This window comes from Sparus aurata, chromosome 2 (assembly GCF_900880675.1).
Source record: "Sparus aurata chromosome 2, fSpaAur1.1, whole genome shotgun sequence".
Taxonomy (NCBI): domain Eukaryota; kingdom Metazoa; phylum Chordata; class Actinopteri; order Spariformes; family Sparidae; genus Sparus; species Sparus aurata.
The window spans coordinates 22,835,688-22,859,207 of record NC_044188.1 but is presented as its reverse complement, the minus strand read 5'-3'; the positions used below and the strand labels follow the sequence as shown (position 1 = coordinate 22,859,207).

At 41.1% G+C, this 23,520-nt stretch overlaps 2 protein-coding genes across 4 annotated transcripts; one reads left to right on the top strand and one right to left on the bottom strand.

Annotated features, from left to right (window-relative positions):
* Window positions 1–1,929: 1,929 nt before the first annotated feature.
* slc33a1 (solute carrier family 33 member 1) lies at window positions 1,930–6,953 on the bottom strand. 2 transcript variants are annotated; one of them, XM_030407844.1, is made up of 10 exons: window positions 6,834–6,936; window positions 6,680–6,726; window positions 5,112–5,554; window positions 4,873–5,026; window positions 4,595–4,790; window positions 4,293–4,495; window positions 4,018–4,202; window positions 3,819–3,936; window positions 2,877–3,092; window positions 1,930–2,789 (listed from the first exon to the last, which is right to left on the bottom strand). In XM_030407844.1, exons 3-10 carry the CDS (start codon window positions 5,510–5,512, stop codon window positions 2,622–2,624), a joined length of 1,641 nt encoding a protein of 546 aa, XP_030263704.1. In that variant the 5' UTR covers window positions 5,513–5,554; window positions 6,680–6,726; window positions 6,834–6,936; the 3' UTR covers window positions 1,930–2,621. The 2 variants fall into 2 exon arrangements, with proteins under 2 accessions (XP_030263704.1, XP_030263694.1); XM_030407834.1 differs by lacking the exon at window positions 6,680–6,726 and having other exon boundaries at window positions 6,834–6,953.
* A 3,790-nt stretch (window positions 6,954–10,743) lies between these two features.
* Window positions 10,744–23,472, top strand: gmps (guanine monophosphate synthase). 2 transcript variants are annotated; one of them, XM_030394214.1, is made up of 16 exons: window positions 10,744–11,155; window positions 12,692–12,864; window positions 12,984–13,098; window positions 13,526–13,623; window positions 14,430–14,533; window positions 14,819–15,012; window positions 15,793–15,958; window positions 16,383–16,534; window positions 16,763–16,936; window positions 17,824–17,929; window positions 18,105–18,220; window positions 19,149–19,274; window positions 20,030–20,145; window positions 20,251–20,381; window positions 21,134–21,306; window positions 21,427–23,472. In XM_030394214.1, exons 1-16 carry the CDS (start codon window positions 11,129–11,131, stop codon window positions 21,526–21,528), a joined length of 2,073 nt encoding a protein of 690 aa, XP_030250074.1. In that variant the 5' UTR covers window positions 10,744–11,128; the 3' UTR covers window positions 21,529–23,472. The 2 variants fall into 2 exon arrangements, with proteins under 2 accessions (XP_030250074.1, XP_030250067.1); XM_030394207.1 differs by lacking the exon at window positions 10,744–11,155 and adding an exon at window positions 11,773–11,892.
* Window positions 23,473–23,520: the final 48 nt, after the last annotated feature.

Here is a 23,520-nt window from a genome sequence, read left to right as displayed (position 1 = left end):
TGTATGATTGGGGATTTGGACTCATTGTAAATAAAAAGGTATGTAAAAATCACTGATTTTAATTTAAAAAACAGGTTTATACGGTAACATTGTGAGACAAACTAAATTTCTGTCGCCAAACTTACAGTTCACCACCTGAAAGCCAGTTAGACTAAAACAACTAACTACAGTTTAGAATATAACAGATAATACATATATTGCAGAAATGAACAAACTAAAATAAAACCCTGATTCCAAAAAATTGTGACACTTTGGCTCTCACACATCTGCTGAACATTTGGTCGTTGTACTGCATCCAATTGAATATATTTTGAAAAAAAGATTTGCATTCTGTTTCATGCGTTTCACAAGGCATCTGCAGTTTTTTTGGAATCCGGGGCTGAATGTCAAAGAAACTCAAAACAACAAACGGTACCCTGTTAGGACAAAAAGGCTCTCAGGATGGAGTATCCTCACATTGCAGTGACATGCTGACAGAAATATAGAGTTAAAGGTAGTGTATACAGTGCTTCTGGGCATTTCAGAGGGATCGCTGGCCAAAACCATCGGCCACATAATAGCAACCCCAAGAATGTTTGACCTTTTACATCGAGTTCTCAAAGCAGACGAAATCACAAACGATGCAAATTGAGTTAAAAATGAGTCTCAATCCTGGAACCCTGATTGTGTGCTTCAACATGTACATTTTTGACAGAGCAGTGGGACTTTCAATGCTGGCTTTAAAGAAAATACTGTAACATTCAGTTCTATGTACAATATTCAATACATAAACAGAGTGTTGCCTGTCAAGTTTCTCAACAAGGCTGCTTGTCTGAGACCTGAACTGTTTTGGGGGCGAGAAATTAAATGTTTTCAGGCTGGTGTTAAAGTCCATCTGCCAATGGAACTTTGATTAACACTGCAAACCTTGACTGAATAAAGACTCCTGTATTTAATTATTGCAGTGATTATTAATATACAGTATACTGGTCTTTCATATACACTGTGTCTCAATAATGATGCAATCTATAAAACTGGAAAATGCTGCAAAATACATGAGGGCCTGGCTGATATATATATGTATAGATATATATATATATTTCAAATATATATTTCAATTTCAAAGTAGAATATATATATTTAATAGCAATATTAGACAGTGCAGCTTTTAAGTGTTGCCACATATTTGTTATTAATAGCGCCTGGTTGGTTCAATTTCAAAGTAGAATATCTAATATATATATATATATATATATATATATATATATATATATATATATATATATATATATATCATATATATATATATCATATATATATATATATATATCATATATATATATATCATATATATATATATATATCATATATATGATATATATATATATATCATATATATCTATATCTATATCTATAGATATCTATAGATATCTATAGATATATATCATATATATCTATATCTATAGATATAGATATATCTATATATATATATATATATATATCTCTATCTCTATCTCTATATCTATATCGATATAGATATAGATATAGATATTCTACTTTGAAATTGAACCAACCAGGCGCTATTAATAACAAATATGTGGCAACACTTAAAAGCTGCACTGTCTAATATTGCTATTAAAGATTTCTGTTGGTGCATTGATGGTTGAAACTGATCAGGTTGAAGGAAAAGTTTAGAAATGAAAGACTGCTAAAAAACAAAACATTCTAAGCCACAGTACAAAATAAAGTTGTCATAAGGAATGTGTAAAACAGACACAACCACAGAAAAGAAATTTGTCATGTTTTCTTGATAAAAGTGTTACACTATGAGTACTCGTCAATTCAACAACTTCATGTTCAAGTCACTGTCATGTTCCCTGCTTTGATTATTTTAAGGTTGGTTTTGAATTGTTAAACAAGAACTAAACAAAAAAATAAACAAGGCACAAATCACTTCAGATGAAATATATATTTAAATAATCATTAAAAAACATTGGCTCAGATCTGAGCCGAACAATGAATGATAATGGTACAGAAAGATATTCTTCACTCTGGGTTTAACTCACTTGAATGAACAGTTTTGTTGGTTTTGCCTGTCTTTTCCCTTAAGTATCCCTTTAATATGTATCAAATGGTGACTGGCAAGGAAGGTCTGAAGTGCTGACTTTACTAAGCTGTACAGTTCACTTGGAATTCGCACATATAGTAAACTCAACAATCTGGATCCAAGCAGGTTAAAACAAACCCAGGAAGTTACTTGAACATGTTCTTTGACTTAACTCTGGATTGGTTCAACTGTTTCAAGCAGCAGAATATAGATTCAGGGAAAAAAAAAAAAAAAGCTTAGCTAGTCTGACCGGCAGTTTCAGTTTTGAGTAAACTGTTACAGTGAGCACGAATAAGGATGAGGAGGAATTTTTACATCCGGAGAGACAACGATGTCTTTCATCACATTAATGTACTTCAAGATGAGACAGTGTGAGTGTTTTCTGAACGTAGAAGCTAGAGCAGGACCAGATGGACCAAACCAGTCGGGTGAGAGTGGAGTCAGAGCATGTCCTCCATTCAGTCGTTGTTGGAGCAGCGTACGCAGAAGTACTGAGAAAACACAGTCTGTGGCGCCGATGATGATCCGAATGTCATCACTGATTAACTCTGCACCTCCATGCAGCGGGGCTCTGTTCCTGCAGCCGCCTCATTTTCTTCCCCAACCACACCCACCAGGCTAAACCAATCACGACACACACCACTGACTCCACGTAGTAGCCATCCAACGTCGTCACACAGGCGCCGCCCTCCTTAACGCACAGCTGGAGATGGGAGCAAAAGAAGCGTTGTCAGTCACTCAAGTCTAGATAATTACATGCAACACTTTCTCCCTCACTTTGCTTACTCACCCCTGCCTCCGCTGGAGAGCCGCAGCTCTGCCCGACGGCCCCCTGACACTCCTTAGAGGTGAGTGGATCCACCATCCACAGAGCAACAGTCGAGGGCCAGTTCCCACCGAGGTTAGTGACTGTGTTCAGCAGCGTCATGTAGGTCCCGCCGATTAGGGGGTCGCTCACTTTGGCGTGGAAGGCCATGCAGGCCACGTACATGCTGTACAACGCCACCTGGGTTGGCAACATGGAGGAACATTTGTTGAAGATGATCCATTCCTTAACTTGTGACATTTATAGATTTTAGTCTGATCTCATACATTTTGTTTTTTTGTGAACAAGAATCCAAGAGCCTGAAAAATAATATGTATTATCAACTATTTCTAAGCCAAAGAACTACATGTCTGTCACAATGATTTTCATGACATATTAAAAGATAAATTAAAAAAGACAATGATTTTCCTGTCCCTGGCATTTTAGATTTTCTTGTTGCACAGTGACATCTAGGGGCAAAGACAGGAAATGAGACATGGTTGCGAGGAGAAAAAGCTAAACATCTTAACACTTGATGGCCTTTATGCATGTGTAAATATTCTCTACAACATACTCATTAACAAGCACGTTAATAGATTACATCAGAACCTGATTGATACTGGATTTATGGAGCCAATGCAAACATCTGCAATATGTTCTGATAAAAAAAAGTTTACTTATAGAAAATATATCGGACAACATATAGAGTATACTGATAGCAATATATCTGTGGTAGACCAATATCAGCTGATAAAACTGACTGACTTATATGTCAGTTTGGCTCTAGATAACATAATTACATAGATCAATTGCCTTTTGTGCTCACTTTTGTGCCAGTTTCCATTCACAAAACTGCGATAATGACTGGGCGACAATCAGAAATGATGAGAAAAGAAGACATTAAAGAGAGTAACGGAAAAAACAAACCTGGTGCAATGCGTAGCTAAGCAGCACTATGGCGTAATAGTAAACAGGAAACCCTCCTTCTTGTTTCACACTGGGGGTCCACCAAACCAGCAGAGCATACTCCAGTCCTATGAGCAACCTGCAATCGCAAAACAACTGTCAGCTTTTAGTTCATTGAGGGAGTGTGTGGTTTTCTGTGTCTGTATGTGTGTGTCACAACCTGAAAGGGAAGGCCTTGTAGAAGACATCGAGAGGTCTGGGCCCTGCTGTGTATTTACTGATGATCACAGGTAGTAGGATCTGTAGAGGCACCATGGGCACTGCCAGCAACGCCAGCTGCTCCTTGGGAACTCCAGCCTCCACCAGCTTCAGGCCTGTCACTGCATCTGCTGCAGAGAAGCCCATCTGAAACACAGGGATACATCTTTAATTCATGGCGCAAACAAGTTGTACTTCAGAGGTAAACCGAATATTCATGGAGGAACGGTGAAGTACTTTAGCGGTGAGGAGCAGGGAACAAAAGGTGAAGACTGTGGGCATCTTGATGATGGAGAACAGCAGCTTGTAGGTTTCCATGACGCCCTGTGTCTCCTCCTGTTGGACTCTCCCTTTTCCTCTGCCGTGGTCATTTTCCCTTTTCATGATGGCCACCAACGTTGTGGAAATCAGGAACACCACTCCCCAAAAGAACAAGAAGTCTGCAGCAGAAGTACGGAAAGCACCAATTACAGTTCTGTTGTAAAACATCACAAAACTGTTATTTTTTTACTTGTTCTTCTCTCAGGGAATGTGGATACCTGACAGGGTGACAATGCCCGTGTCCTTGGGCTCTATTCTGAGGTATTTGTTGCAGAAGTCTGCAGACTCCAGAGCCAGAAAAAGCACATTCCCTAGGAAGTAGCCAGCTGTCTGGCCCACAGAATTGCATGTAGAAGCATAGCCCACATTCTCCCTGGATAACATGGTCAGAGCCCAGCCATCAACAGCTATGTCCTGATGGGAAGAGAAGATACAACCATTGAAGAACTTCACTTCCTGAGTGTGTTTTCATGTCACAGTGTTGACGGGCATCTACCTGTGTGGCTGCCAGGAAGGCCAGCATGAAGAAGACTCCAGTAAGGGTTACAATTTTCGGTCCTCCCTCACTCTGCAGCATTGAATTGACCGACATAGAAAGGTAGAGCATGAAGAGGCCCAGCAGGTACTGTGTGGGTACCAGCCAGGACTTTCTGCGGGACAGGTGAGAGGTGGAATTAGAAATGATCAGGAAACTAATCCACACATCAGCATTAACAGTACACACGTCTTTCTTACCTTCTACCAAACTGGCTGAAGTAGAGAGCATCCACCAGCGGTGCCCAGAGGAGCTTCAGACTGAACGGCCAGAAGACGAAGCTGAAGAAGGCTTGCTCCTTGTAGCTGACGCTCTTACCCTGTAAGATAAGCGGTATGCTACCAGCCAGTCCAAGAGGAATCCCCTGCAGCACGTAAAGGAAAAGAAGAAGCAAAATGTTCCCCAACTCGCCTCGGATTCCGGGCCGGACTCTGTGCCTCCTGTCCTCAGAGTCTGACCCTCTGATGAGACCCTCTGCTTCCTCTTCCACTTCTGGCTCAGAGGAGCTTGTCTCTCCCCTGTCCATGTCCCTCGCGACGGTGGCACCCGCCAGCTTCCTCTGCCGCCCGTTCTTGTGTGTGGTCAAATCTTGGTGCTCCATGTTGGAGCAGTGGGCATCAAACCTGCTGTGCCCTCAGCAAATCTGCAAAGGATTCATATTTTCAATCACTTGAATCCAGTTTAGATTTTCATTTTTTTTGTTTTGTTTTCCGGAAAGCAACACGGGATGTGTAATGGGAGCAATATAAAACGTTATGGACAAACAGGTGGCTCAGCACAAGAATAGAAGATACTATCAAATAAAAGTACAAAGTACATAAACATTCAGTGAGCTCCTAGCAGGGACATATCAACTGAAGCATTGCACATATTAAAAATGTCTCACATTCATTATTCTTGTCTCACTGGGTCATTTGAATCAGAATTGACCAAGTGAGTTTCTGACTACAATAATGAGTGACAGACATGTTTAATATTGGTATTGCATACAGAATGCACACTGACAGTCTGTAAGAAAATCAAAAACTGTGGCAAATAGTTATTTGGGTGAAAGGCGATTGCGAGACATCCAATGGCCCACAACAATTGCAGGATTGTGTTCAATCTAAGAAGTCCCACGATTTATAGAACTTTGTAGTTCAAACTGTACAGTAAGTACTGTACCAGGAATAGAGAAAAACTGAATGTTCATTGTGTTAAACAAGTGATTAACTAATAAAATGTGTCCAGAATCACTGTTTAGCTCACTGACACCATCAGTCAGAAACCAATTAAGGTTAACTATGGAGCAGATAAATCCATGAATGTGTTTACTCAGTGGTTCTCAAACATTTTCTTCAAGACCTGAAAGAAGTTCACATCTCTGACCTCACAATTTTTAGCAATCATTAACAATGGCAGGGGAAGCATCTGATAAATAAGGGTCGAAGTTAATTTAAGGTCAGCACCATGGAATAGACAAACTCTTGTTTGTATAATCTCCGTACTTATATCTAATTCATTCACTTTAGTTCCACTTCATATGGCCTAATGTGGCTCCATGGCCTCCAAGTTTGAGAACCACTGTTTGTGACCTGTCACCTTAACGTGACCATCTGTTCCGTTAGCCCAGACACAAAGGACATCAAACACAAACATGAACAATACGACAAAAAACATATACATTTCAGTCGATTAATTGGGGTCAATATAAAGACACACAAAGGACGTTCACGAGGTGAAAAAAGCAAAGTGAAATTACACAAGCAGCGGCTGGATTCATGCATACCTGGTGAAGATGACAGCATGCCAAATCAGACAAGAGCTCACACACGGCTGAATTACAGAAACAATCAACGAGAAAATCGATTTGAATCGACGTTTATTCAATTACACACAGGTGGCATCTTAACAAAGGCGAGAAACACGTGAAAAAGTACTACCGTATGACTTCAATTAGATTACATCGGCGAACATCAACACTGAAGAACCAGGAAGCGCGGCGTGTGCGTCGTCTAGATGTGTCCGGCGCCCACAGCTGACGTGTCCAAAGCGATTGAACGGAGTTCCGTTTCAGTGCAAGTGCGCAGTCATACAGGAAGAAAGCACGATAATCGTGTAATTAATACTAGACGGACAATATCAGGTAGAAAATGCTATTGGAATGACAATATAACACTCGAAGACAAGACATTCAAGAAAATACACTTTTTAGCCCATATCACACATTTTCAAAACTGGACAAATATGTCCTCACAAGTCAAATGATCTCACGTCAGCGGTGGGCTGTTAAGAAATGGTCCTCGCATACAAACACACGCGCGTGACACACACACACACATACATAAGTGACATGTGATAATGATCCTTTGGGGCATGATTAAAGGAGGCGTTCCAGGAAACGCGGATTAACCAGCGCAATTAAAACAGTGTCATGACCCCACAGATACAAAGATACACTGCATCCTTTCACTGGTATGTTATTTTAGATTCACAGGAGGACCATTAACAGAGAGAATTTGAAATATCAAACAAACCACTGAACAAATACAGTATATCACCATGCCATCAAATGTAAGAGACAGGCAGACAGGCCTCGAGAAAGGCCCCTCATTCAGACACTTATCGTTACGTACTTCTTCTTCTTCCAAACTGCTGGTTTTTCCTCTTCTCAAAAAGCAACTAACCTGATGGTTAAATAACCTTACAGGCTAGTGTAGGCACGATAGTTAACTAGTGGTTACAGACAATGTGAATTTGATTTGTTGAAATTGCTATTGATGTTACTGAATGTTGTATATAGAACCTTTAAAGTTTATGACTGTGGTCACGTCTTGTGATGTAAAACAATGGTGTTGAACAAACTAGGACAGGAATGATATCTGATATCTGAGACTTCCAGCTATAGACAGTAAATACCATTTGGACTTCCTCTTCAAATGTGATTGGCACAACAAAAGCACTTTACCTGAGGATTTTCCTTGCGTACACATAGATTATATGTCTCAATACTGGAAAAAGCCCTATGTGGCTCTAGTGTTACTTATGCATCTCTCAGTATTGTCTGATAATGATATTTTTATATGGAACCTTGGTGATGAGTAATCTTCTATACACAAATCCTTAAATAATGGCCCGATGTTATCATTGCCTGTGACATTATTTATCATTTATTCCTGATTCTGAGTTCCTGAATAGTGACTTCAAGGTGCATCATATATCATATATCATGTATGATATCTCTGAAAACTCTGCAGAAACCTTCTCCTCCTTCGGAAAGGGTCCTGGTGCACACATTACACTACATTTTATCCAGAGGTAATGAATAACGGCACGCTCTGCCTTGTGGTTGCTTATGAGTGCATGTGAAGCCATTTATCCCCACAGATGGCATGTGACAACGCACAGGCATATTTGGGTTGTTCAGCATGTGATAGCAGGAGCACTGTGAGGCTGCAGTTGTAACCATGCAAGACCATCAATGTAAGCGAAAAAGTGTTTAGGAAAATAATAAAGCTTAATGTTTCTCTATTTCAGAACAGAAGATACTGTTGAACTTATTAGGGTTTAACTAAAGTTTTTAATTTATTAACTTATTTTCAAGGCTGAATTACTAGCTGGGAAAAGTGGGCATCTGCTTTGAGCCCCAAAAGTGCCTGTATTAACGTCTTAGTTAGTTTGTGGTAATCTGATTAATTGAGAAATCTGAATCTGAATAGTCACTGAAAAGTCGATAGGGGCCTTAAGGTAAATAGGAACCTGAAGTCCCTGCTGGAATCATCCAGCCACACTAATATTTCAGTCTGTTTCAACTGAAGAGGAAGTTCTGCTGCTATGGGCCGATAAATGTTCTTTGTGCACTGCTTTAGGACAATGGTTACAGTTTAAGGCACACTTACCAGCCAATCAGAAATCTGTATTTTGTTCCCATTCTTACAATCCTGGTAATCGTTGTCTGTTTTATGAAGCGTTATTCATTACATTTTCCACATGATGGCGCTGGTACTGTCACATCTGACTATCCTCTCCCAGTGTTTCTGGTCAGGCCTTCCCTTAATAAATGTTAGAAAAGAGTCATCTAGTCTTGAGAGCCTTGTTACCATCCGAGCAGCCCTGTTTCTTTATTTTTACTAAGTAAATGAGAATTGGGTTTACAGCAAACATTTTGATTTGTCATAGCATGGACCGCACAGCTGGAGCCATTAACATTAACGATGGCTTTGTTATAGCAATTACTGCTGTGAAGCATTTTATAATGTAATAAGTTACACCTGTGCGTGACCAGGCCAAATTCTGCTTTGAAAAAGGTCATTTTTTTACCCACTTTTCATTATCCATTCCCAGATAGATGAACACGTTTCAAACATTAACTGTTTAAAACTGAGAACAACAAACTCGCTCTGCACACGGTGGAATTTGACATCCGTCTATCTGACTAACTGAGTCTCTGTTGTGACATTCCTCTTTAATTTTCGGGGATTTCAAGGTTGAAGCATGTAACACATTTTTTATGTCGAGGAAATATTGAGACTGCAACTACATTATCAAAGGAAAAAAAATATGTTCAACGTATGTTGTAATTTGGGAAAAACACATGAAAATAATAAAAGTCCTCAACATACGTAGCCCACGTGGAACATATAGTAGAGTAGATGTGTTAAAGTACAGAGGCTTATTCTCACATACTTGCTGCCTCTGACGTATTACGCTCTGTAGTATTCAGTGTGTTTACAGACTGCATATCAACTGGGCCTTCTCCATCATTGGAGTTTTTTACAGTGTGCAGCATTGTTGTACAAAGTACCTAAAACTCATACTTTGGTGAAAATGAAAGTCACTTGTACAAACAGTACTTGAGTCAAAGTTAAGGCATCCGATATTAAATGTACTTAAGTATCAAAGATAATTTTATAGCAAAACCCAAGTATCAAATGTACACATAAAGTAAATTATACATATATTTACATGTATGCAGGCAGTATAGTCTGTACTATGGGTCAACTGCTTAACGGCCTGGCCAGTCATCAGATGACATTTAGCATCTCTCTGATTATTGGAATCAGTTTTTTCCGATTGTCGATAAAATAAGTTAATTTAAAAATGCACTCATTTGGCTCTGCTGCATGTGATATGAAAAGAGAGATCTCTAAATTAAATAAACAAACTCTTAATTATCATGACTGAATACACATGCGGACGTTAAAGGACAATACAACTGCACACTGTTTTACTTTGTTTATATTTGGCGGACCCTGCCACCTTTCTAGCTTCAAACAGTGTTGTCGGGACCGTATTTTCCTCTGAGAACAGCTTGTTTATTCAGTCGTGGAAAAACAAATTAAAATTGTGAATATTAAAATGTGTTAGTCACATTCCATCACTAGGGTTTGTTGATATAACATCATATACCTCAGGACTAGATCCATCTGTTTAATACCTCCTGTCTTTATCAGGCCATTGTCTCCATCGTTGCGAATAATTTAGCTGGATTGTTAAATGCTCATTTTGAATTTGTAGGATGAAGTGCTCATTAAGAGCTTCGTTTGTCAGATTCACTGGATAAGCCAAAAACAACAACAACAAAAAAAAACAGACACTGCCATCTGGAGTTTTTAATCTACAGGCTTTTTTTTTTATTTTCTTTTTTTAATTAGTTTCCATAAAATGTTGTTATAAGTATTGATCCCACAATACAAAATGTACTACTGTGTGATACAAAATGTTAATCCATGTCACACAGGACACATTCCTGTATTATTCAAATATCTTCAAACAAAAACATTCAACTGTTATTTTGCTTTGGGTAACCACAGCTACAGATGTTTTGAAAGATTCTCTCTGACATATGTTTACCACTGAACTCCAGATCCCATGTGAACATAAAACAAGCAGCCAGTGTCATCCACCCATCATCATTTTCTCCTCGGACTTATTCCACTATGCAGTCTTAAGTCCAGCCCCCGTGAGGCCACACTCATCTTCTTTTTTTTCGGACTCAACTTTGTGCTCCACCCTCCACACACAGACACATTTATTGAGTCTGTTCCCTGTGTGAAAGTTATACCCCAGACGGAGGAGGGGAGACTGTGACAGCCCAGTCTTCAAACCGACAAACCCGATCTGCTGTTGAAACGGTAGTCGGCGTGCTGAGCCAGGAGCTAACCAGTAGCTCCCTCTGTGTGAGACCTGGGACACCGAGGCGAAGGGGAGAGCTCATTCCACAACACGGCAGTCCTCCATGGCTCTGTGCAACGGAGACAGCAAGGTCAGTGGAGCGGGGAGCACCCGCTCCCCCGCTACTGGGTAGCCCGGTTGACTCGGTGTTAGGACTCCGGTTGCTGGTGTAGCCCCCCCCCCCCGGTTAATTACGGCCTGTGTGTACCTCGGGGGGTGAAAGTTAGAGAGCATGTAACGTTACCACCAGTTTACTGACGAGCAATGAGTACGCTGTTGTGTGTATGCCTGTTGCAGTGTTACATTAACATGTTGCTCATAGCTGCTAACGAACCGGACAGGACATCTATATGATGTGTAGCATAAATAAAATCTTTATCATATTTAGCCAATAAACGTGGCTGCCTTCTTATGATGGATTCTCCCCCCCACAAGACCCTTTACCTCCAAGCACCGCGTGGGTTTTAGCATAGCCCCGCTAAGTTAGCCAGCCGAATGCTAATGCTGATTACTAGCCGCTGTTTATACCATCTGTAAGCTAGCATGCTACATGGGTAATTTCGTTAGCTAGCTTTAGCCGGGCAGCCAGAATGTGTAATTTTCTGTGCTACCAACCGAAAGTATTGTGTTATGTTAGCTCTGGCGTTCATTCTGTGAAGTGACATTAAGCTTGTGGCAAAGTAATTTATTTCACACGGCTGCTGTCACACACTTGAAGCTAACGTTGCGTTAACTGACAGGTTTGCTAACATCTAAGCTAGGATGAGCCAACTTGCGGTTACCGGTCTGACAACTGGAGCCGCTGCTGCCCTGTTACCAGCTGATTTGGTAAAGTTTGCTGCAAAACTGTCGACTGTTTTTCTTGTGAATATACTGCTGGAGCTGCTGCGATCGTTTTAACGATGGCACCTCAGTGTACTTTGTGTCAGATGTGATGGGTAGCATGTTCAGTGCAAGTTTTTTTTTTTTTTTTTTTTTTAGAAACATCTACGGCGGAAGTGTTTCTACTAACCACGTGGGATCATGTTTCTCATCTACCCAGTTTTGTTTTGTATGGAGATTATTAAGATGTCAGTGATCTGGCTTCTCTATTTTTCTTGTGCCCAGTCTCGTTTATCCGAGTTTGATCTGCGCATATGTTTATAAAAATAACACCCAGGCATACAGAGTTGAGCCAAAGCCTTGGGTGGAAATAGAATATCCTGCTAGAGTTTGAGCAGGCTTGAAGGATGATCCAAGGTCCTTCGCACTAATAATCTTTAACTAACTTGTGGGTTTCATGTGATTCTGCTGATGGGCTGAATGGTTACAGCAGGTTTCACAAGAATGATGGTCTTTATTGGAGCTCACATGTCCATAATTTTGTTAGTCCTTATTGAATCACGTTTTGCACGGGCAGGTCGTGGTGAAGTCTAGAAGGAGTGGGTTACCTTACACCACCCCACGCAAGAACCACAGCCAAAGTATCCACACTAAATGCAGCTCTAAGACTTTTATCTTTTTGTGTGCTCGTCACGTAGCAAACACTCATTTGAATGTGGGCTTTTCCATCCGCTCGGATCAGCACAAACTATGCAAGCACTTTCAACAAGACAATGTGTGTTTTTCTGAATGTGTGTTTCCACAGCTGGAGATCAGCAGTGCAGAGCAGAATGGGTCATGTGAGGGGGCGGTGGCGATCCTGGACGCTGGGGCCCAGTATGGCAAGGTGATTGACAGACGGGTGCGAGAGCTGTGTGTCCGCTCTGAGATCCTCCCTTTAGAGACTCCAGCCTTTGCTCTCAGAGAGCAGGGCTACAGGTAAGCGTGACAAGCATTTAACCATTGATGATTGTTTTTGTCCTTATAGCCTTGTTATTACGCTGTTCTGTCAATCCATGCTGACTTTTGTTGATTGTTGTCTCTCATCCTGTTCCTAGGGCAATAATCATTTCAGGCGGTCCGGCCTCTGTGTATGCAGAAGATGCTCCCTGGTTCGACCCCGCCATATTCACTATAGGAAAGCCTGTCCTTGGGATTTGCTATGGGATGCAGGTAGGTTTGCACATGAATGCATACACACAATCAAATTCAGTGCTGGGAGGTTTTTGTAGGGATTAAGTAGCCCATCCTTCATCCCCAACGCCTTTGTTCAAGGGAACGATTGTGTTTAACACATACACTCCGACTAGCTACCAATTACTATCCCTTGGCTCCATGCTGCTGTTCAGCTCTTCTGGGCCAGCTGGGACTTCACCGCCTTCTTCAAGGACACTTTGTCACTAGCTGAGGGAGATGAGAGCATCACTCACTCAATTTTCCCAGCTAGTCTGGAAATTGAAACCAGCAGCCGTCCATTCTTTGGCACATTTCTCCCAACAGCAGGCAGCTGTAGCATCTTTGGAATCACACTAAAATGTGGTCTTTGTGTCCAAGTTTTAACTCTGCTTTGTGTGTGTGGGTCTGTGTGTTTGTTTTACAGATGATGAATAAAGTCTTTGGCGGTACTGTACACAAAAAGAGTGTAAGGGAAGATGGAGTGTTCAGTATTAGTCTGGACAACACTTGTTCTCTCTTCAGGTAATATGGATCACCAGAACATCTTCTTCGGATGTGTTATTATTTTACCACATGTCTCTTTATTAACACTAGTTCATTTGGTTTCTTGGACCTTCACGTCCTTACACATGCTTGCATTCTTAACTTCACAATGAATTTATGAAAGAGCAGCATGACCTGATACAGTGTAGAGAGAACATAAGTAGAAGGAAGAAAGCATCCCTCTACAGAAAAACTAGGGCTTGGCAATAGAGAATATTTTTTTTGACTGGGCAGCATCAGCCGGTGTTTGTCGGTGCGTGCAGCTTCAGGAGAGGGAGACCGGGATGTGTTTGTTGCAATTAATGGCTGGAATACAAGGCCTCAAATTGAACATCCAGTATCTCTTGAAAAGCGTCAGTGAAACACTGTAGAAGTGAGCTCATTATACTTTATAAGACATTTAGATGATGTACTCTACCTGAAGCTCAATGGTGTTACAAATGCTGCTCAACAGGGTTTGTCCCTGCACTGTGTTTACTACATAAACTGCAGGAGCATTCCAGCTGTCACATATTTTCCCTGGTTGTTACACAAATACTGCAGATTCTAAAATGGATGGCTGCAGTCTTTTTTTACTGTCCTCCTCACACCAAGCTCACATGTACACAGTGAAGCTGGCCCTGTATGCATATAGCTATTATGTGTGATGTTGTACCATACATCTTCCTCTGATGTGTGTGTGTGTGTGTGTGTGTGTGTGTGTGTGTGTGTGTGTGTGTGTGTGTGTGTGTGTGTGTGTGTGTGTGTGTGTGTGTGTGTGTGTGTGTGTGTGTTTATCTCACCAGAGGCCTTCAGAAGGAGGAACTGGTCCTGCTGACCCATGGAGACAGTGTGGATAAAGTGGCTGATGGCTTTAAAGTAGTGGCCCAATCAGGGAACATCATTGCCGGTGAGCAGCATGCAGGATAGGCTGTGACCCTGATTAACATTATCTAAAATTAGACTGTGGTCATAGACTTGCGTGCACGTCCTAAAAAAAACAGCTGTAATGTTTGTTTGTGCAAGAAAAGCCTCAGACAGTTCTGTTTACATCTGGCGCAGCCCCTGAGCGTAATGTTTAATCTGTATTTTAAGAATCTATGTGAATCCTAATTTTGTCTTTTGTTATACTAGTTTTGAGAGAATAAATCTCAGTGTGAAGAGTCCTGCATCACACCTGTTTTTCCTCCTTTAGGGATTGCCAACGAACAGAAGAAGCTGTATGGGATGCAGTTTCACCCTGAAGTCGACTTGACAGAGAGAGGCATGGAGATGCTGCGGACCTTCCTGTTTGAGATCGCAGGATGCACGAGTAATTTCACCGTACAGAACCGTCAACAGTCCTGCATCAACGAGATCAGAGAAAAAGTAGACAAGTCTAAAGTGCTGGTGAGTGAAGCTGCACAGAGTTTCGTGTCTGTGTGTGTGTGTGTGTGTGTGCGTGCGTGTGTGCGTGCGTGCGTGTGTGTGTGTGCGTATGTGTTCGTATCTGAATCATTTTTAGGGCAGAGAGAGCAATTTTAAACAAGGGAGAAAAAAAAGAAATTCTCAGCACAATTTGACCAAAAGTGTGAAGCTGGGCTGCAGAGTGGTGGTAGCTGCTCAGTAAGTGGTGACAGCAGCAGCAGTGGTGGGAAGTTAAGTAGAACCAATTAAACTCTCAAATTAAACCCTGTTTTATCTGAAAAGAGGTAGTCGACTCCCTGAGCGCTTTCAAACTGGGCTCCATCTCTTGGGAGTGTGAAGGCGATAAATGAGTGTAGGAAACGGACTCAAAGCACAGGATTTATATTTAAAGAACGACATGCAGACTCTGTTTCTTCCTCTGCTACAGTCGGAAGGATACATATGTCACTGTTTTTACTCCGTTGTCTTGTGCCTGTTTGGCAATTGTGGGATTTTCAGTCTGTGTGAGTCCCAAGAATTGGTAGTCAGCCAATTATAAGTGAAGAAGTGTCAAGGCTTGCAGTCATCTCTTCCGTTTTGATTGAGATAGTGCTTAATATTTTACATCCTGTGAGGACACAAAACACAAAATGTTGCCAAAGACAATATGACGAATATAATGGCAGGCTAACATGAACCGAACTGGACATGCAGTTGACTAGAGCAAAGGCTACCTAAATGTCTTTCCGGACAATTGTGACGTTTTCCCGATAAATTCTTCAGGTGCTGCTGAGTGGAGGGGTGGACTCAACAGTTTGCACAGCTCTTCTCAACAAAGCTCTTAACCAGGACCAGGTGATAGCAGTTCACATCGACAACGGCTTCATGAGGAAGAGAGAGAGTCAGAGTGTGGAGGAGGCCCTCACCAAGCTGGGCATCAAACTCAAGGGTATGCTGTTAAAAATACACTAAAACAAGTAGGGATGGTACAAAAAGGCCACAACTGTCTGAAAAATGTTCACCATAATGGTAGAATAGTATCATGAAGATCATTTAATGAAATTAGTTCTTGTGATACACCTTTTCTTGGAGAAATTGTAACCTCATAGAAGCATGTAATGAAATGATATAAGAGAGCAGTATTTAAAAGTTAAACTTCTGATGGCACTTTACACAGCCATATGATGGGTCATTTTCATTTCTGTTCTCATTTTATAGACTAAACGACTCATCGGTGAAGAAAATTTGAAATAAAGTTGATGTCCGGATATAACACAATACTGAAGTGTCTTTGATATGATCTTGGAGGGGAGCATTTTTGTGTAATTGTGTCTTCTGCCTTCCTCTCTCCTCTAAAATGTTGCTCTCTCCAGTGGTAAATGCCGCTCACACCTTCTACAACGGGACAACAACCCTCCCCATCTCTGACGAGGACAGGACGCCACGGAAACGCATCAGCAAGACTTTGAATATGACTACCAACCCAGAGGAGAAGAGGAAAATCATTGGAGATACATTTGTCAAAGTGAGCACTTGGCTTTCATCAATTCTTTTTATGCAGAGCACAACATTATCAAGTTTTTGTCATTGTCACATTTTTGTTTAAATGTGCCAGCTTGCCTGCCCAACAGCCTTTGTTGCTACGCAGTGCATCGTAATTTATCACACTGAATTCTGTGTTGCACTTTTGCTTTATTGTTTGTCTTTTTAATCCACTGGTTAACTGTTGTATCTGACTTGTGCTGCCTCACAGGTGGCAAATGAAGTGATCGGAGAGATGAATCTGAAGCCAGAAGAGGTTTTCTTGGCCCAGGGTACCCTGCGGCCCGATCTCATTGAGAGTGCCTCTCATCTTGCCAGTGGCAAGGCAGAGGTTATCAAAACACACCACAATGACACTGAGCTCATCCGCAAACTCCGAGATGAGGTACTTTACTCATGTACACACACACACACACACACACACACACACACAAACACCAGTGCTATTTGACATTCAACTTAAAATGGCTTGTTATTGACTTTATAGCGCCAAGACAGCTGACAGTCAAGTGCTCTGGTTACAAAATTATCTGAATCTTTTAATTTGGCAGATTTACTAACGGGTGCACACTGATTCTTCACTGGAAAACTTGCTGTGGCCAACAAGACGCCAACTCCCAGCATTAACAATAGGAGAAAACAGATGTGACAACCATAGCGTGCATTTGGAGAAAACCTTAGTTTGTCTGAACCTCGAGTACCTTAAATGGTGAAAGCAGACACTTTGTGCAGATGACATGAGATGCTTATAGTTTTTTTTCAGCCTCCAGCCGTCAAACCGTTTGATTCTCCATTTGTACAGACAGATTATCAAACTGTGCTGTTGTGTATCTCTTAATGCTTTGAAGGACTGCGTGATGGGAGAGTAACATTAACCTCTGCTGAATAGCATCAGTCTTTGTAAAAGAGAGCATCTGCTGCTGCAGTTTAGAGCAGAGATGATGAAAGTCCCAAAAGCAGAGCTATCACGCAGCACTCCTGACTCACTGAAAAACATCCGCTGATGGTCTCATGTTTCTCAAACACCTAAACATCATTTACTTTTTTATTGAAAAATGTATTTCTGCGTCATCCTTCATGCCTCAGATAGGCTCTTTTCTTTCAGCATTATTACTCCACTCAAAGGAGCCCTGTAACATTCACACATTATTTGCTGTTGAGTGCTCAAATATCATTCTGTGTTTCTGTTGTTTTGCTCAGCACAACTGTGCAACACCTAAGCATACTCCCTCACTGTTGCAATGCTGATTCCACTCTTTTGTGATCCTGCAGGGAAAAGTAATCGAACCGCTGAAAGATTTCCATAAAGATGAAGTCAGAGCACTGGGGAGAGAGCTGGGCCTGCCAGAGGAGATTGTCTCACGACACCCTTTCCCTGGCAAGTACATAAACACACGTCTGTGACGTACAAAAGTTCTGCTTCGTGATGTTCTCTTTCCGCCATTGTGTCATTTCTTGATGTGTTCGTTTTATCTGTGTACCCAATTTACTCATTCAGTCAAACAGACTTTAAACTGTCCTCACATTACACATCCTCTCTCATGCACCTTTAGGTCCTGGTTTGTCCATCAGAGTGATTTGTGCAGAGGAGCCCTTCATCTGTAAGGACTTTGCCGAAACGAACAACATCCTCAAAATAATCACAGACTTCTCTGCAAGTGTCAAAAAGGTCAGAACAAACACAACTTTGTATGTCTTTTTGAGTCCAAATTTAATTCCTGTCTACTGAAAACACCTGTCTGAGCGAGTGCTGACACATCAAAGACAGATGCAGGACAGCGCGAACTGGAACTTTTTACTCACGTGTGACATGATGTGAACTGCTGTATCCCCCAGAGGCTCTACGAAGCATCGCAAACTACCTGTGAAATATATGATCTTTGAAATGCTGTTGAAGCAGAAACTGTGTGGACTCCCTGATTACTGAGATCTGATCCTTCAGAAATGTTCCTGTGGTTTCTGGCTGTTACTTCCAAGAAATAAATCAAAATAGAGTGAAAGTCCCAAAATCTATAAAGATGAAAAGTTGTCAGTGCTGGCTGTTTGTCGTGCAGTTGTAACTCTGTTCACATAAGAAATGAGAAGGCATTTTTGTCTTGACGTGGTCATTATTGAGTTAATAATGTGCAACCTCTGCTGGCTTGTTGGCCACATTGCACCAAATAATTCAGATGATTTAAAGAGGTTTTGTATCTAGTTTGTTTGTTTTTAGGAAGAGTTTCTCCAGAAAAACGGCCTGTGTTCAGAAGTTATGATACGTTTCGGCCGACAGAAGACCAGAAATTAAAAATTAAGTTTGATAAGATTTGTTTGTTACTGGATGTGTGAAAGTAGAACTGGTGACTCAATCATTTGTCAATCCCTGTCACTGACATGCTGAACAGTTGTTTTCCAGAGTTGATCCAAGTTATTTTTCTGCTTTGACATTGTGAATCAGGGTTTTGTCGCTTGATTGTCATGTTAAAAAGTTTCTTTAGATCTTGTGAGTCTGAGTAAAACGTAGTCATAACATAGCCAGAACTTTACCTGTAAACCTGTTCCTTGCCTTCCAGTTTTATATATGCCTTTTTAAAAGTGTGCATCTCTCTCCTCTCTAGCCCCATGCCTTGCTGCAGAGAGTCAAGTCATGCATATCAGATGAGGAGGAAGAGAAGCTCATGCAGATCACCAGCCTTCATTCACTCAATGCCTTCCTGCTGCCCATCAAAACTGTCGGCGTCCAGGTAATCCAGTTCATCAAACCCAAGCAATCACTCTGTATTTTTGTTTCGTCAGTTCACTGTCCAGCTAAATCATTAAACAAGACATAATCTAAAATACAAATATACTTATTTCAGTATTTAGGACTGTCCAGAAGCAGGGGAATGTTGAACAGTGTCTCACTTTTCCTGTTTGTCTCGCTGCGTCACCACTATAATTTAGTGGTTAACCACAAGACCCGCCTACCCACACAGAGCGTCTCAGTTTTTTACTCGAGACTCTGTGTCTGTCTAGCCAAGGGGAGGATCTGTTGTAACTATTGTGGCACATTTCTGTTATTCTCAGCTCCTCTGATTCTCAGTCTCTGACACATACAAAGGGTGTTCTGTAGGAATAGTTAACATCACTTTCCAGTTGTTTATACTGACCTTCAGCATTGCTCGGAGAGAATGATGGTTGTGACTTATTTCCTCACAAAAATACTGCAGTCAGCCCGTGACTGTGTGCGTCTGTGTGTAGGTGTGTCCTGTTACATCCTGTTTGAAGCCAGAGCTTTAAATTTAACCCTAAACCTCAAACTGTGGGGGAGACAGTAGACAAACACAAGCAGCTTTTTATGTAAGGGGAATTTGTTGTAAGTGAAAACAGATGCTCCATTTTTAGAAATGTTTACATTATTTATAATTAGTTTTATTCGACTTGTTGCTCTGTCTCAAACTTAATATACAGTCTGAGTTGTTTGCAGCTCTTAAAAATGTATTTTGTGTCCATGTCTCAGGGTGACTGCCGGTCCTACAGTTACGTGTGTGGTGTCACGAGTAAAGAATCTCCACACTGGGAATCTCTCATGTTCCTGGCCAGACTCATCCCCCGCATGTGCCATAACATCAATAGGTAACACACAAATCTTCATAGCTTTTGCTCTTCATCTATCAGTGATCTGCAGGACATGCAGACAGTCATTCATTCATTTATTAACTTGTGTCTCCTTTTTTCCAGAGTTGTATATGTGTTTGGGTCCCATGTGAAAGAGCCGCCAACAGACATCACCCCGACCTTCCTGACCACGGGCGTTCTGAGCACACTCAGACAGGCTGACTTTGTAGCTCACTCTATCCTCAGAGAGTCTGGTAAGTGTGTTCACCTTTATGTATTTAAGGATTATATATTATTGGGGAAGATTTGTACTTGGTGAGTCTTTATCTGAAACTAAAAAGGATGCAAACACAGGACAATCTTAAAAGAACAGTTTTTGTAGAGTAGTTGAGTCCTTTTACAGAACCTGGCATCAACATGCCCTCACACGTGTCCAGAATAGCGTACAGGTCTCCATTCTTACGTCCACATGGGGAATTTAACATTTCCCCAGAGGCACCCACATACTTCTTTCAGTGTTTCTCACTGAGTTGAAGATTTCCTGTAATATGTCTGGAGTTTCTTGACCGTGGCTATGGTTTCATTTTTTAGGATGAGATCAAAGAGGTGACTTTGGAAATATTTTTGATCATTTTGTCCACATTTGAAATAAAAAAGATCCCTATAACATGACATAAAGCTTTTTGGTCCAATGAGACATTTTAAAACTCATTAAGCCATGTGAGCCTTTTATTTTCATTTGGAAAATGCTCCAATTTAACCAATGCTGGCATCATTAGAAGAGTGAAATCTGTTTATTGAAACATTGGATTTGAAACAAAAACCTTACATTTTTTCCTCTTTTTAAAGAATAACATTTATGAATAAAGATGACAGCTTGTTGGAAGAGTTCTAAATTGCATTTCTTTACATTGTCATAATACACCATGGACACTCTCAGACAGTGAAATGAGTTTTAATGTTTGGTAATAGCAGCAATAAAAACGTTTTCTTACGTTTCTTTCAGGCTATTCCGGGAAGATCAGCCAGATGCCAGTCATACTGACCCCCCTGCACTTTGACCGTGACCCACTCCAGAAGCAGCCGTCCTGCCGGCGCTCTGTGGTGGTCCGCACCTTCATCACCAGTGATTTCATGACTGGCATCCCTGCCATGCCTGGCAACCATATCCCAGAGGAGGTAACACTATATTTCAACCTCTCGATCAACTTTGTATTATCTGACCATGGATACTAAGTTCAGGAGCATCTCTGTCTCTCTCTGTTTTAAGAATTATTTGTCTTATCTGTTTCTCTCCAGGTGGTGCTGAAGATGGTGAATGAGATCAAGAAGATCCCGGGCATCTCCAGAGTGATGTATGATCTGACCTCCAAACCACCCGGCACCACAGAGTGGGAATAAAACACAACATGACATCATAACACAGGACACGCACTCACACACAATGCACAAACACGCTCAACAGATACCAGAGAGGGCTGGTGGACTCCTCTCCTTTGCTGTCCTCCTTCCTCCCTCCCTACTTTCCTCCCCCCCTCACCTCCCTCTTGTACCCCCACACCTCTCTTCAACATTCCCACGGAAGGCAGACCGTACTGTGACGGGCGCATATGCAAAGGCGCTACTACTCTGCTCTCCCCCACGACACCTCCCTGGTTTTTAATATTTTTTGGCGTTAGGGATTGATTAATGTTGGTTATTGATAATATATTGTTTTTGATCCATGTACAACAGTGTATTTCCTCTCTATGATGAAAAGGTGAATTGCTGCTTCCTTTTTTGTGAGGTCGACCTTTAAAGGCGAGTGGCGAGAAGCTGTGAAAGTTCAGAAAGTGAACTTTGATGTCGTGCCTCAGGATGCATTGTGGGAATAGCTGAACATGAAAACAAGTAGTTTTGTGAAGAGATAGAACAGCAGGAAGAGAGTTTGGAAATCTTCACTTGTTTTCTGCCTTTTTTGTCGGATGTTTTTCGTCTTACTGTTGTAGTTCCGAATGTTCTCAACCTAAGACTATCCTCTCTCTTTGTTCAATTTCACTTCCTGCCTGTATACTGTGCTATGAAGACGGTCGTCTGCCTCAGACTGAACAGACGACCTATGTGACCAATCAATAATTTTTAAGCTTTTTCTTTTGCCAAAAGTAGAATATGCTGTGGTGATATATAACATTGTGGGCTCCTCTGACGATCCTCTCCAAACTATTTTGTTGATCTTGACTTGCTGCCGTACCCGTCGTGGACAGCAGTCAAACCCAAGATTAGCTTCAGTATGACGACTAGTGTGCCGCTGTGCAGGAGGCCAACATGATGGGTAACTTTGTATGTGCCTGTTCTATTGTTTTTGTTTAATTCTTTGGTGTGCGTGACCCGACCTCGACTCTGATGTTTTTCCAGAAAGGAGGATATAACACATTTTCTCCTCATGCTGCAATATGTATGCTTTTTATGAAGATTAAACATGACAAGAGGACTTACTAATAACAAAAATTATAAGTACCGTAGAGTTTATAACCACATCGTGTAAATTGCTGTTTTCACCAATATTTGGCTGCTCTTTTGTTGTGCAGGGGGCACATTTTTTGCACTTTTCGTCTTGTCTTCACCCATAAGGCCTCGATGCTTTATCAGCATAATAGAATCACACATCGAGCGGCGACTTCACCGTATTAAGTGTGTCGCTCTGTAGTGTCAAAGGTCAGGGTAAGAGTGCTGTCTGTTGCCATCTCTTAACAAAAGGTCACTGTGTCTCAGAAAGGCATTACTGCTTCATTTTTCTGTTAACTCAAACCATTCAGCACTTCATAATCTCTAGTCTTTATGTCATGTCATTTAGACCTCAGTGGATACAGTGCTCAGGTTTAACTGAGTTTTAAAAAGTGTATTGTACCCCGATAGAGACATTTCACCCAGACGTGAAGTTTCTCATGCCTCCAGAGTTTGTCTTTGTGCCTCTCGTCCTCTGTTCAACCCCTTTGACTTTAGTGGCAAAATACTCCTAATGCAAAATGAATGGTTTTCCTAACTTGTCTTAACTGCTATTAGTGTTTCTCCCTCTGTTCTGCCTTTTATACGTGGGTATTTTTTTGTTAAATATGTCTGTTAGAAAAACAGCTTGATAGTAATGGACATATAATTTTGTAGTTCAGTTTAATTGCAATATCAATAAGATTAAGTTATGCAATTTAATGTCTGATGTTTTTTTTGTTTTATTTTATTTTTTGTTCAACAACGCTCATTCTCCTTAGTAACGTGCCTCAAACCAAGCCACTGCATGCAGTTTCAACTATGATGACATTTGTACAATGGAAAACTGAGCTTTAATAAAGATCTCCATGTTGAAACTTCTCACTTCTATATATCGAACTGCTTATCATCTCATCTATCATCTGTATC

Excerpts from the sequence above, each read along its gene's own strand:
- slc33a1 (XM_030407834.1), bottom strand. The coding sequence starts at position 5,512 with ATGGAGCACCAAGATTTGACCACACACAAGAACGGGCGGCAGAGGAAG. Across the intron at positions 5,027-5,111 it reads TTCAGCCAGTTTGGTAGAAG|AAAGTCCTGGCTGGTACCCA; the intron begins GTAAGAAAGACG and ends CCTGTCCCGCAG. Across the intron at positions 3,093-3,818 it reads TTAGCTACGCATTGCACCAG|GTGGCGTTGTACAGCATGTA; the intron begins GTTTGTTTTTTC and ends TTGCCAACCCAG.
- gmps (XM_030394207.1), top strand. The coding sequence starts at position 11,827 with ATGAGCCAACTTGCGGTTACCGGTCTGACAACTGGAGCCGCTGCTGCC. Across the intron at positions 11,893-12,691 it reads CCCTGTTACCAGCTGATTTG|CTGGAGATCAGCAGTGCAGA; the intron begins GTAAAGTTTGCT and ends GTGTTTCCACAG. Across the intron at positions 21,307-21,426 it reads GCAACCATATCCCAGAGGAG|GTGGTGCTGAAGATGGTGAA; the intron begins GTAACACTATAT and ends GTTTCTCTCCAG.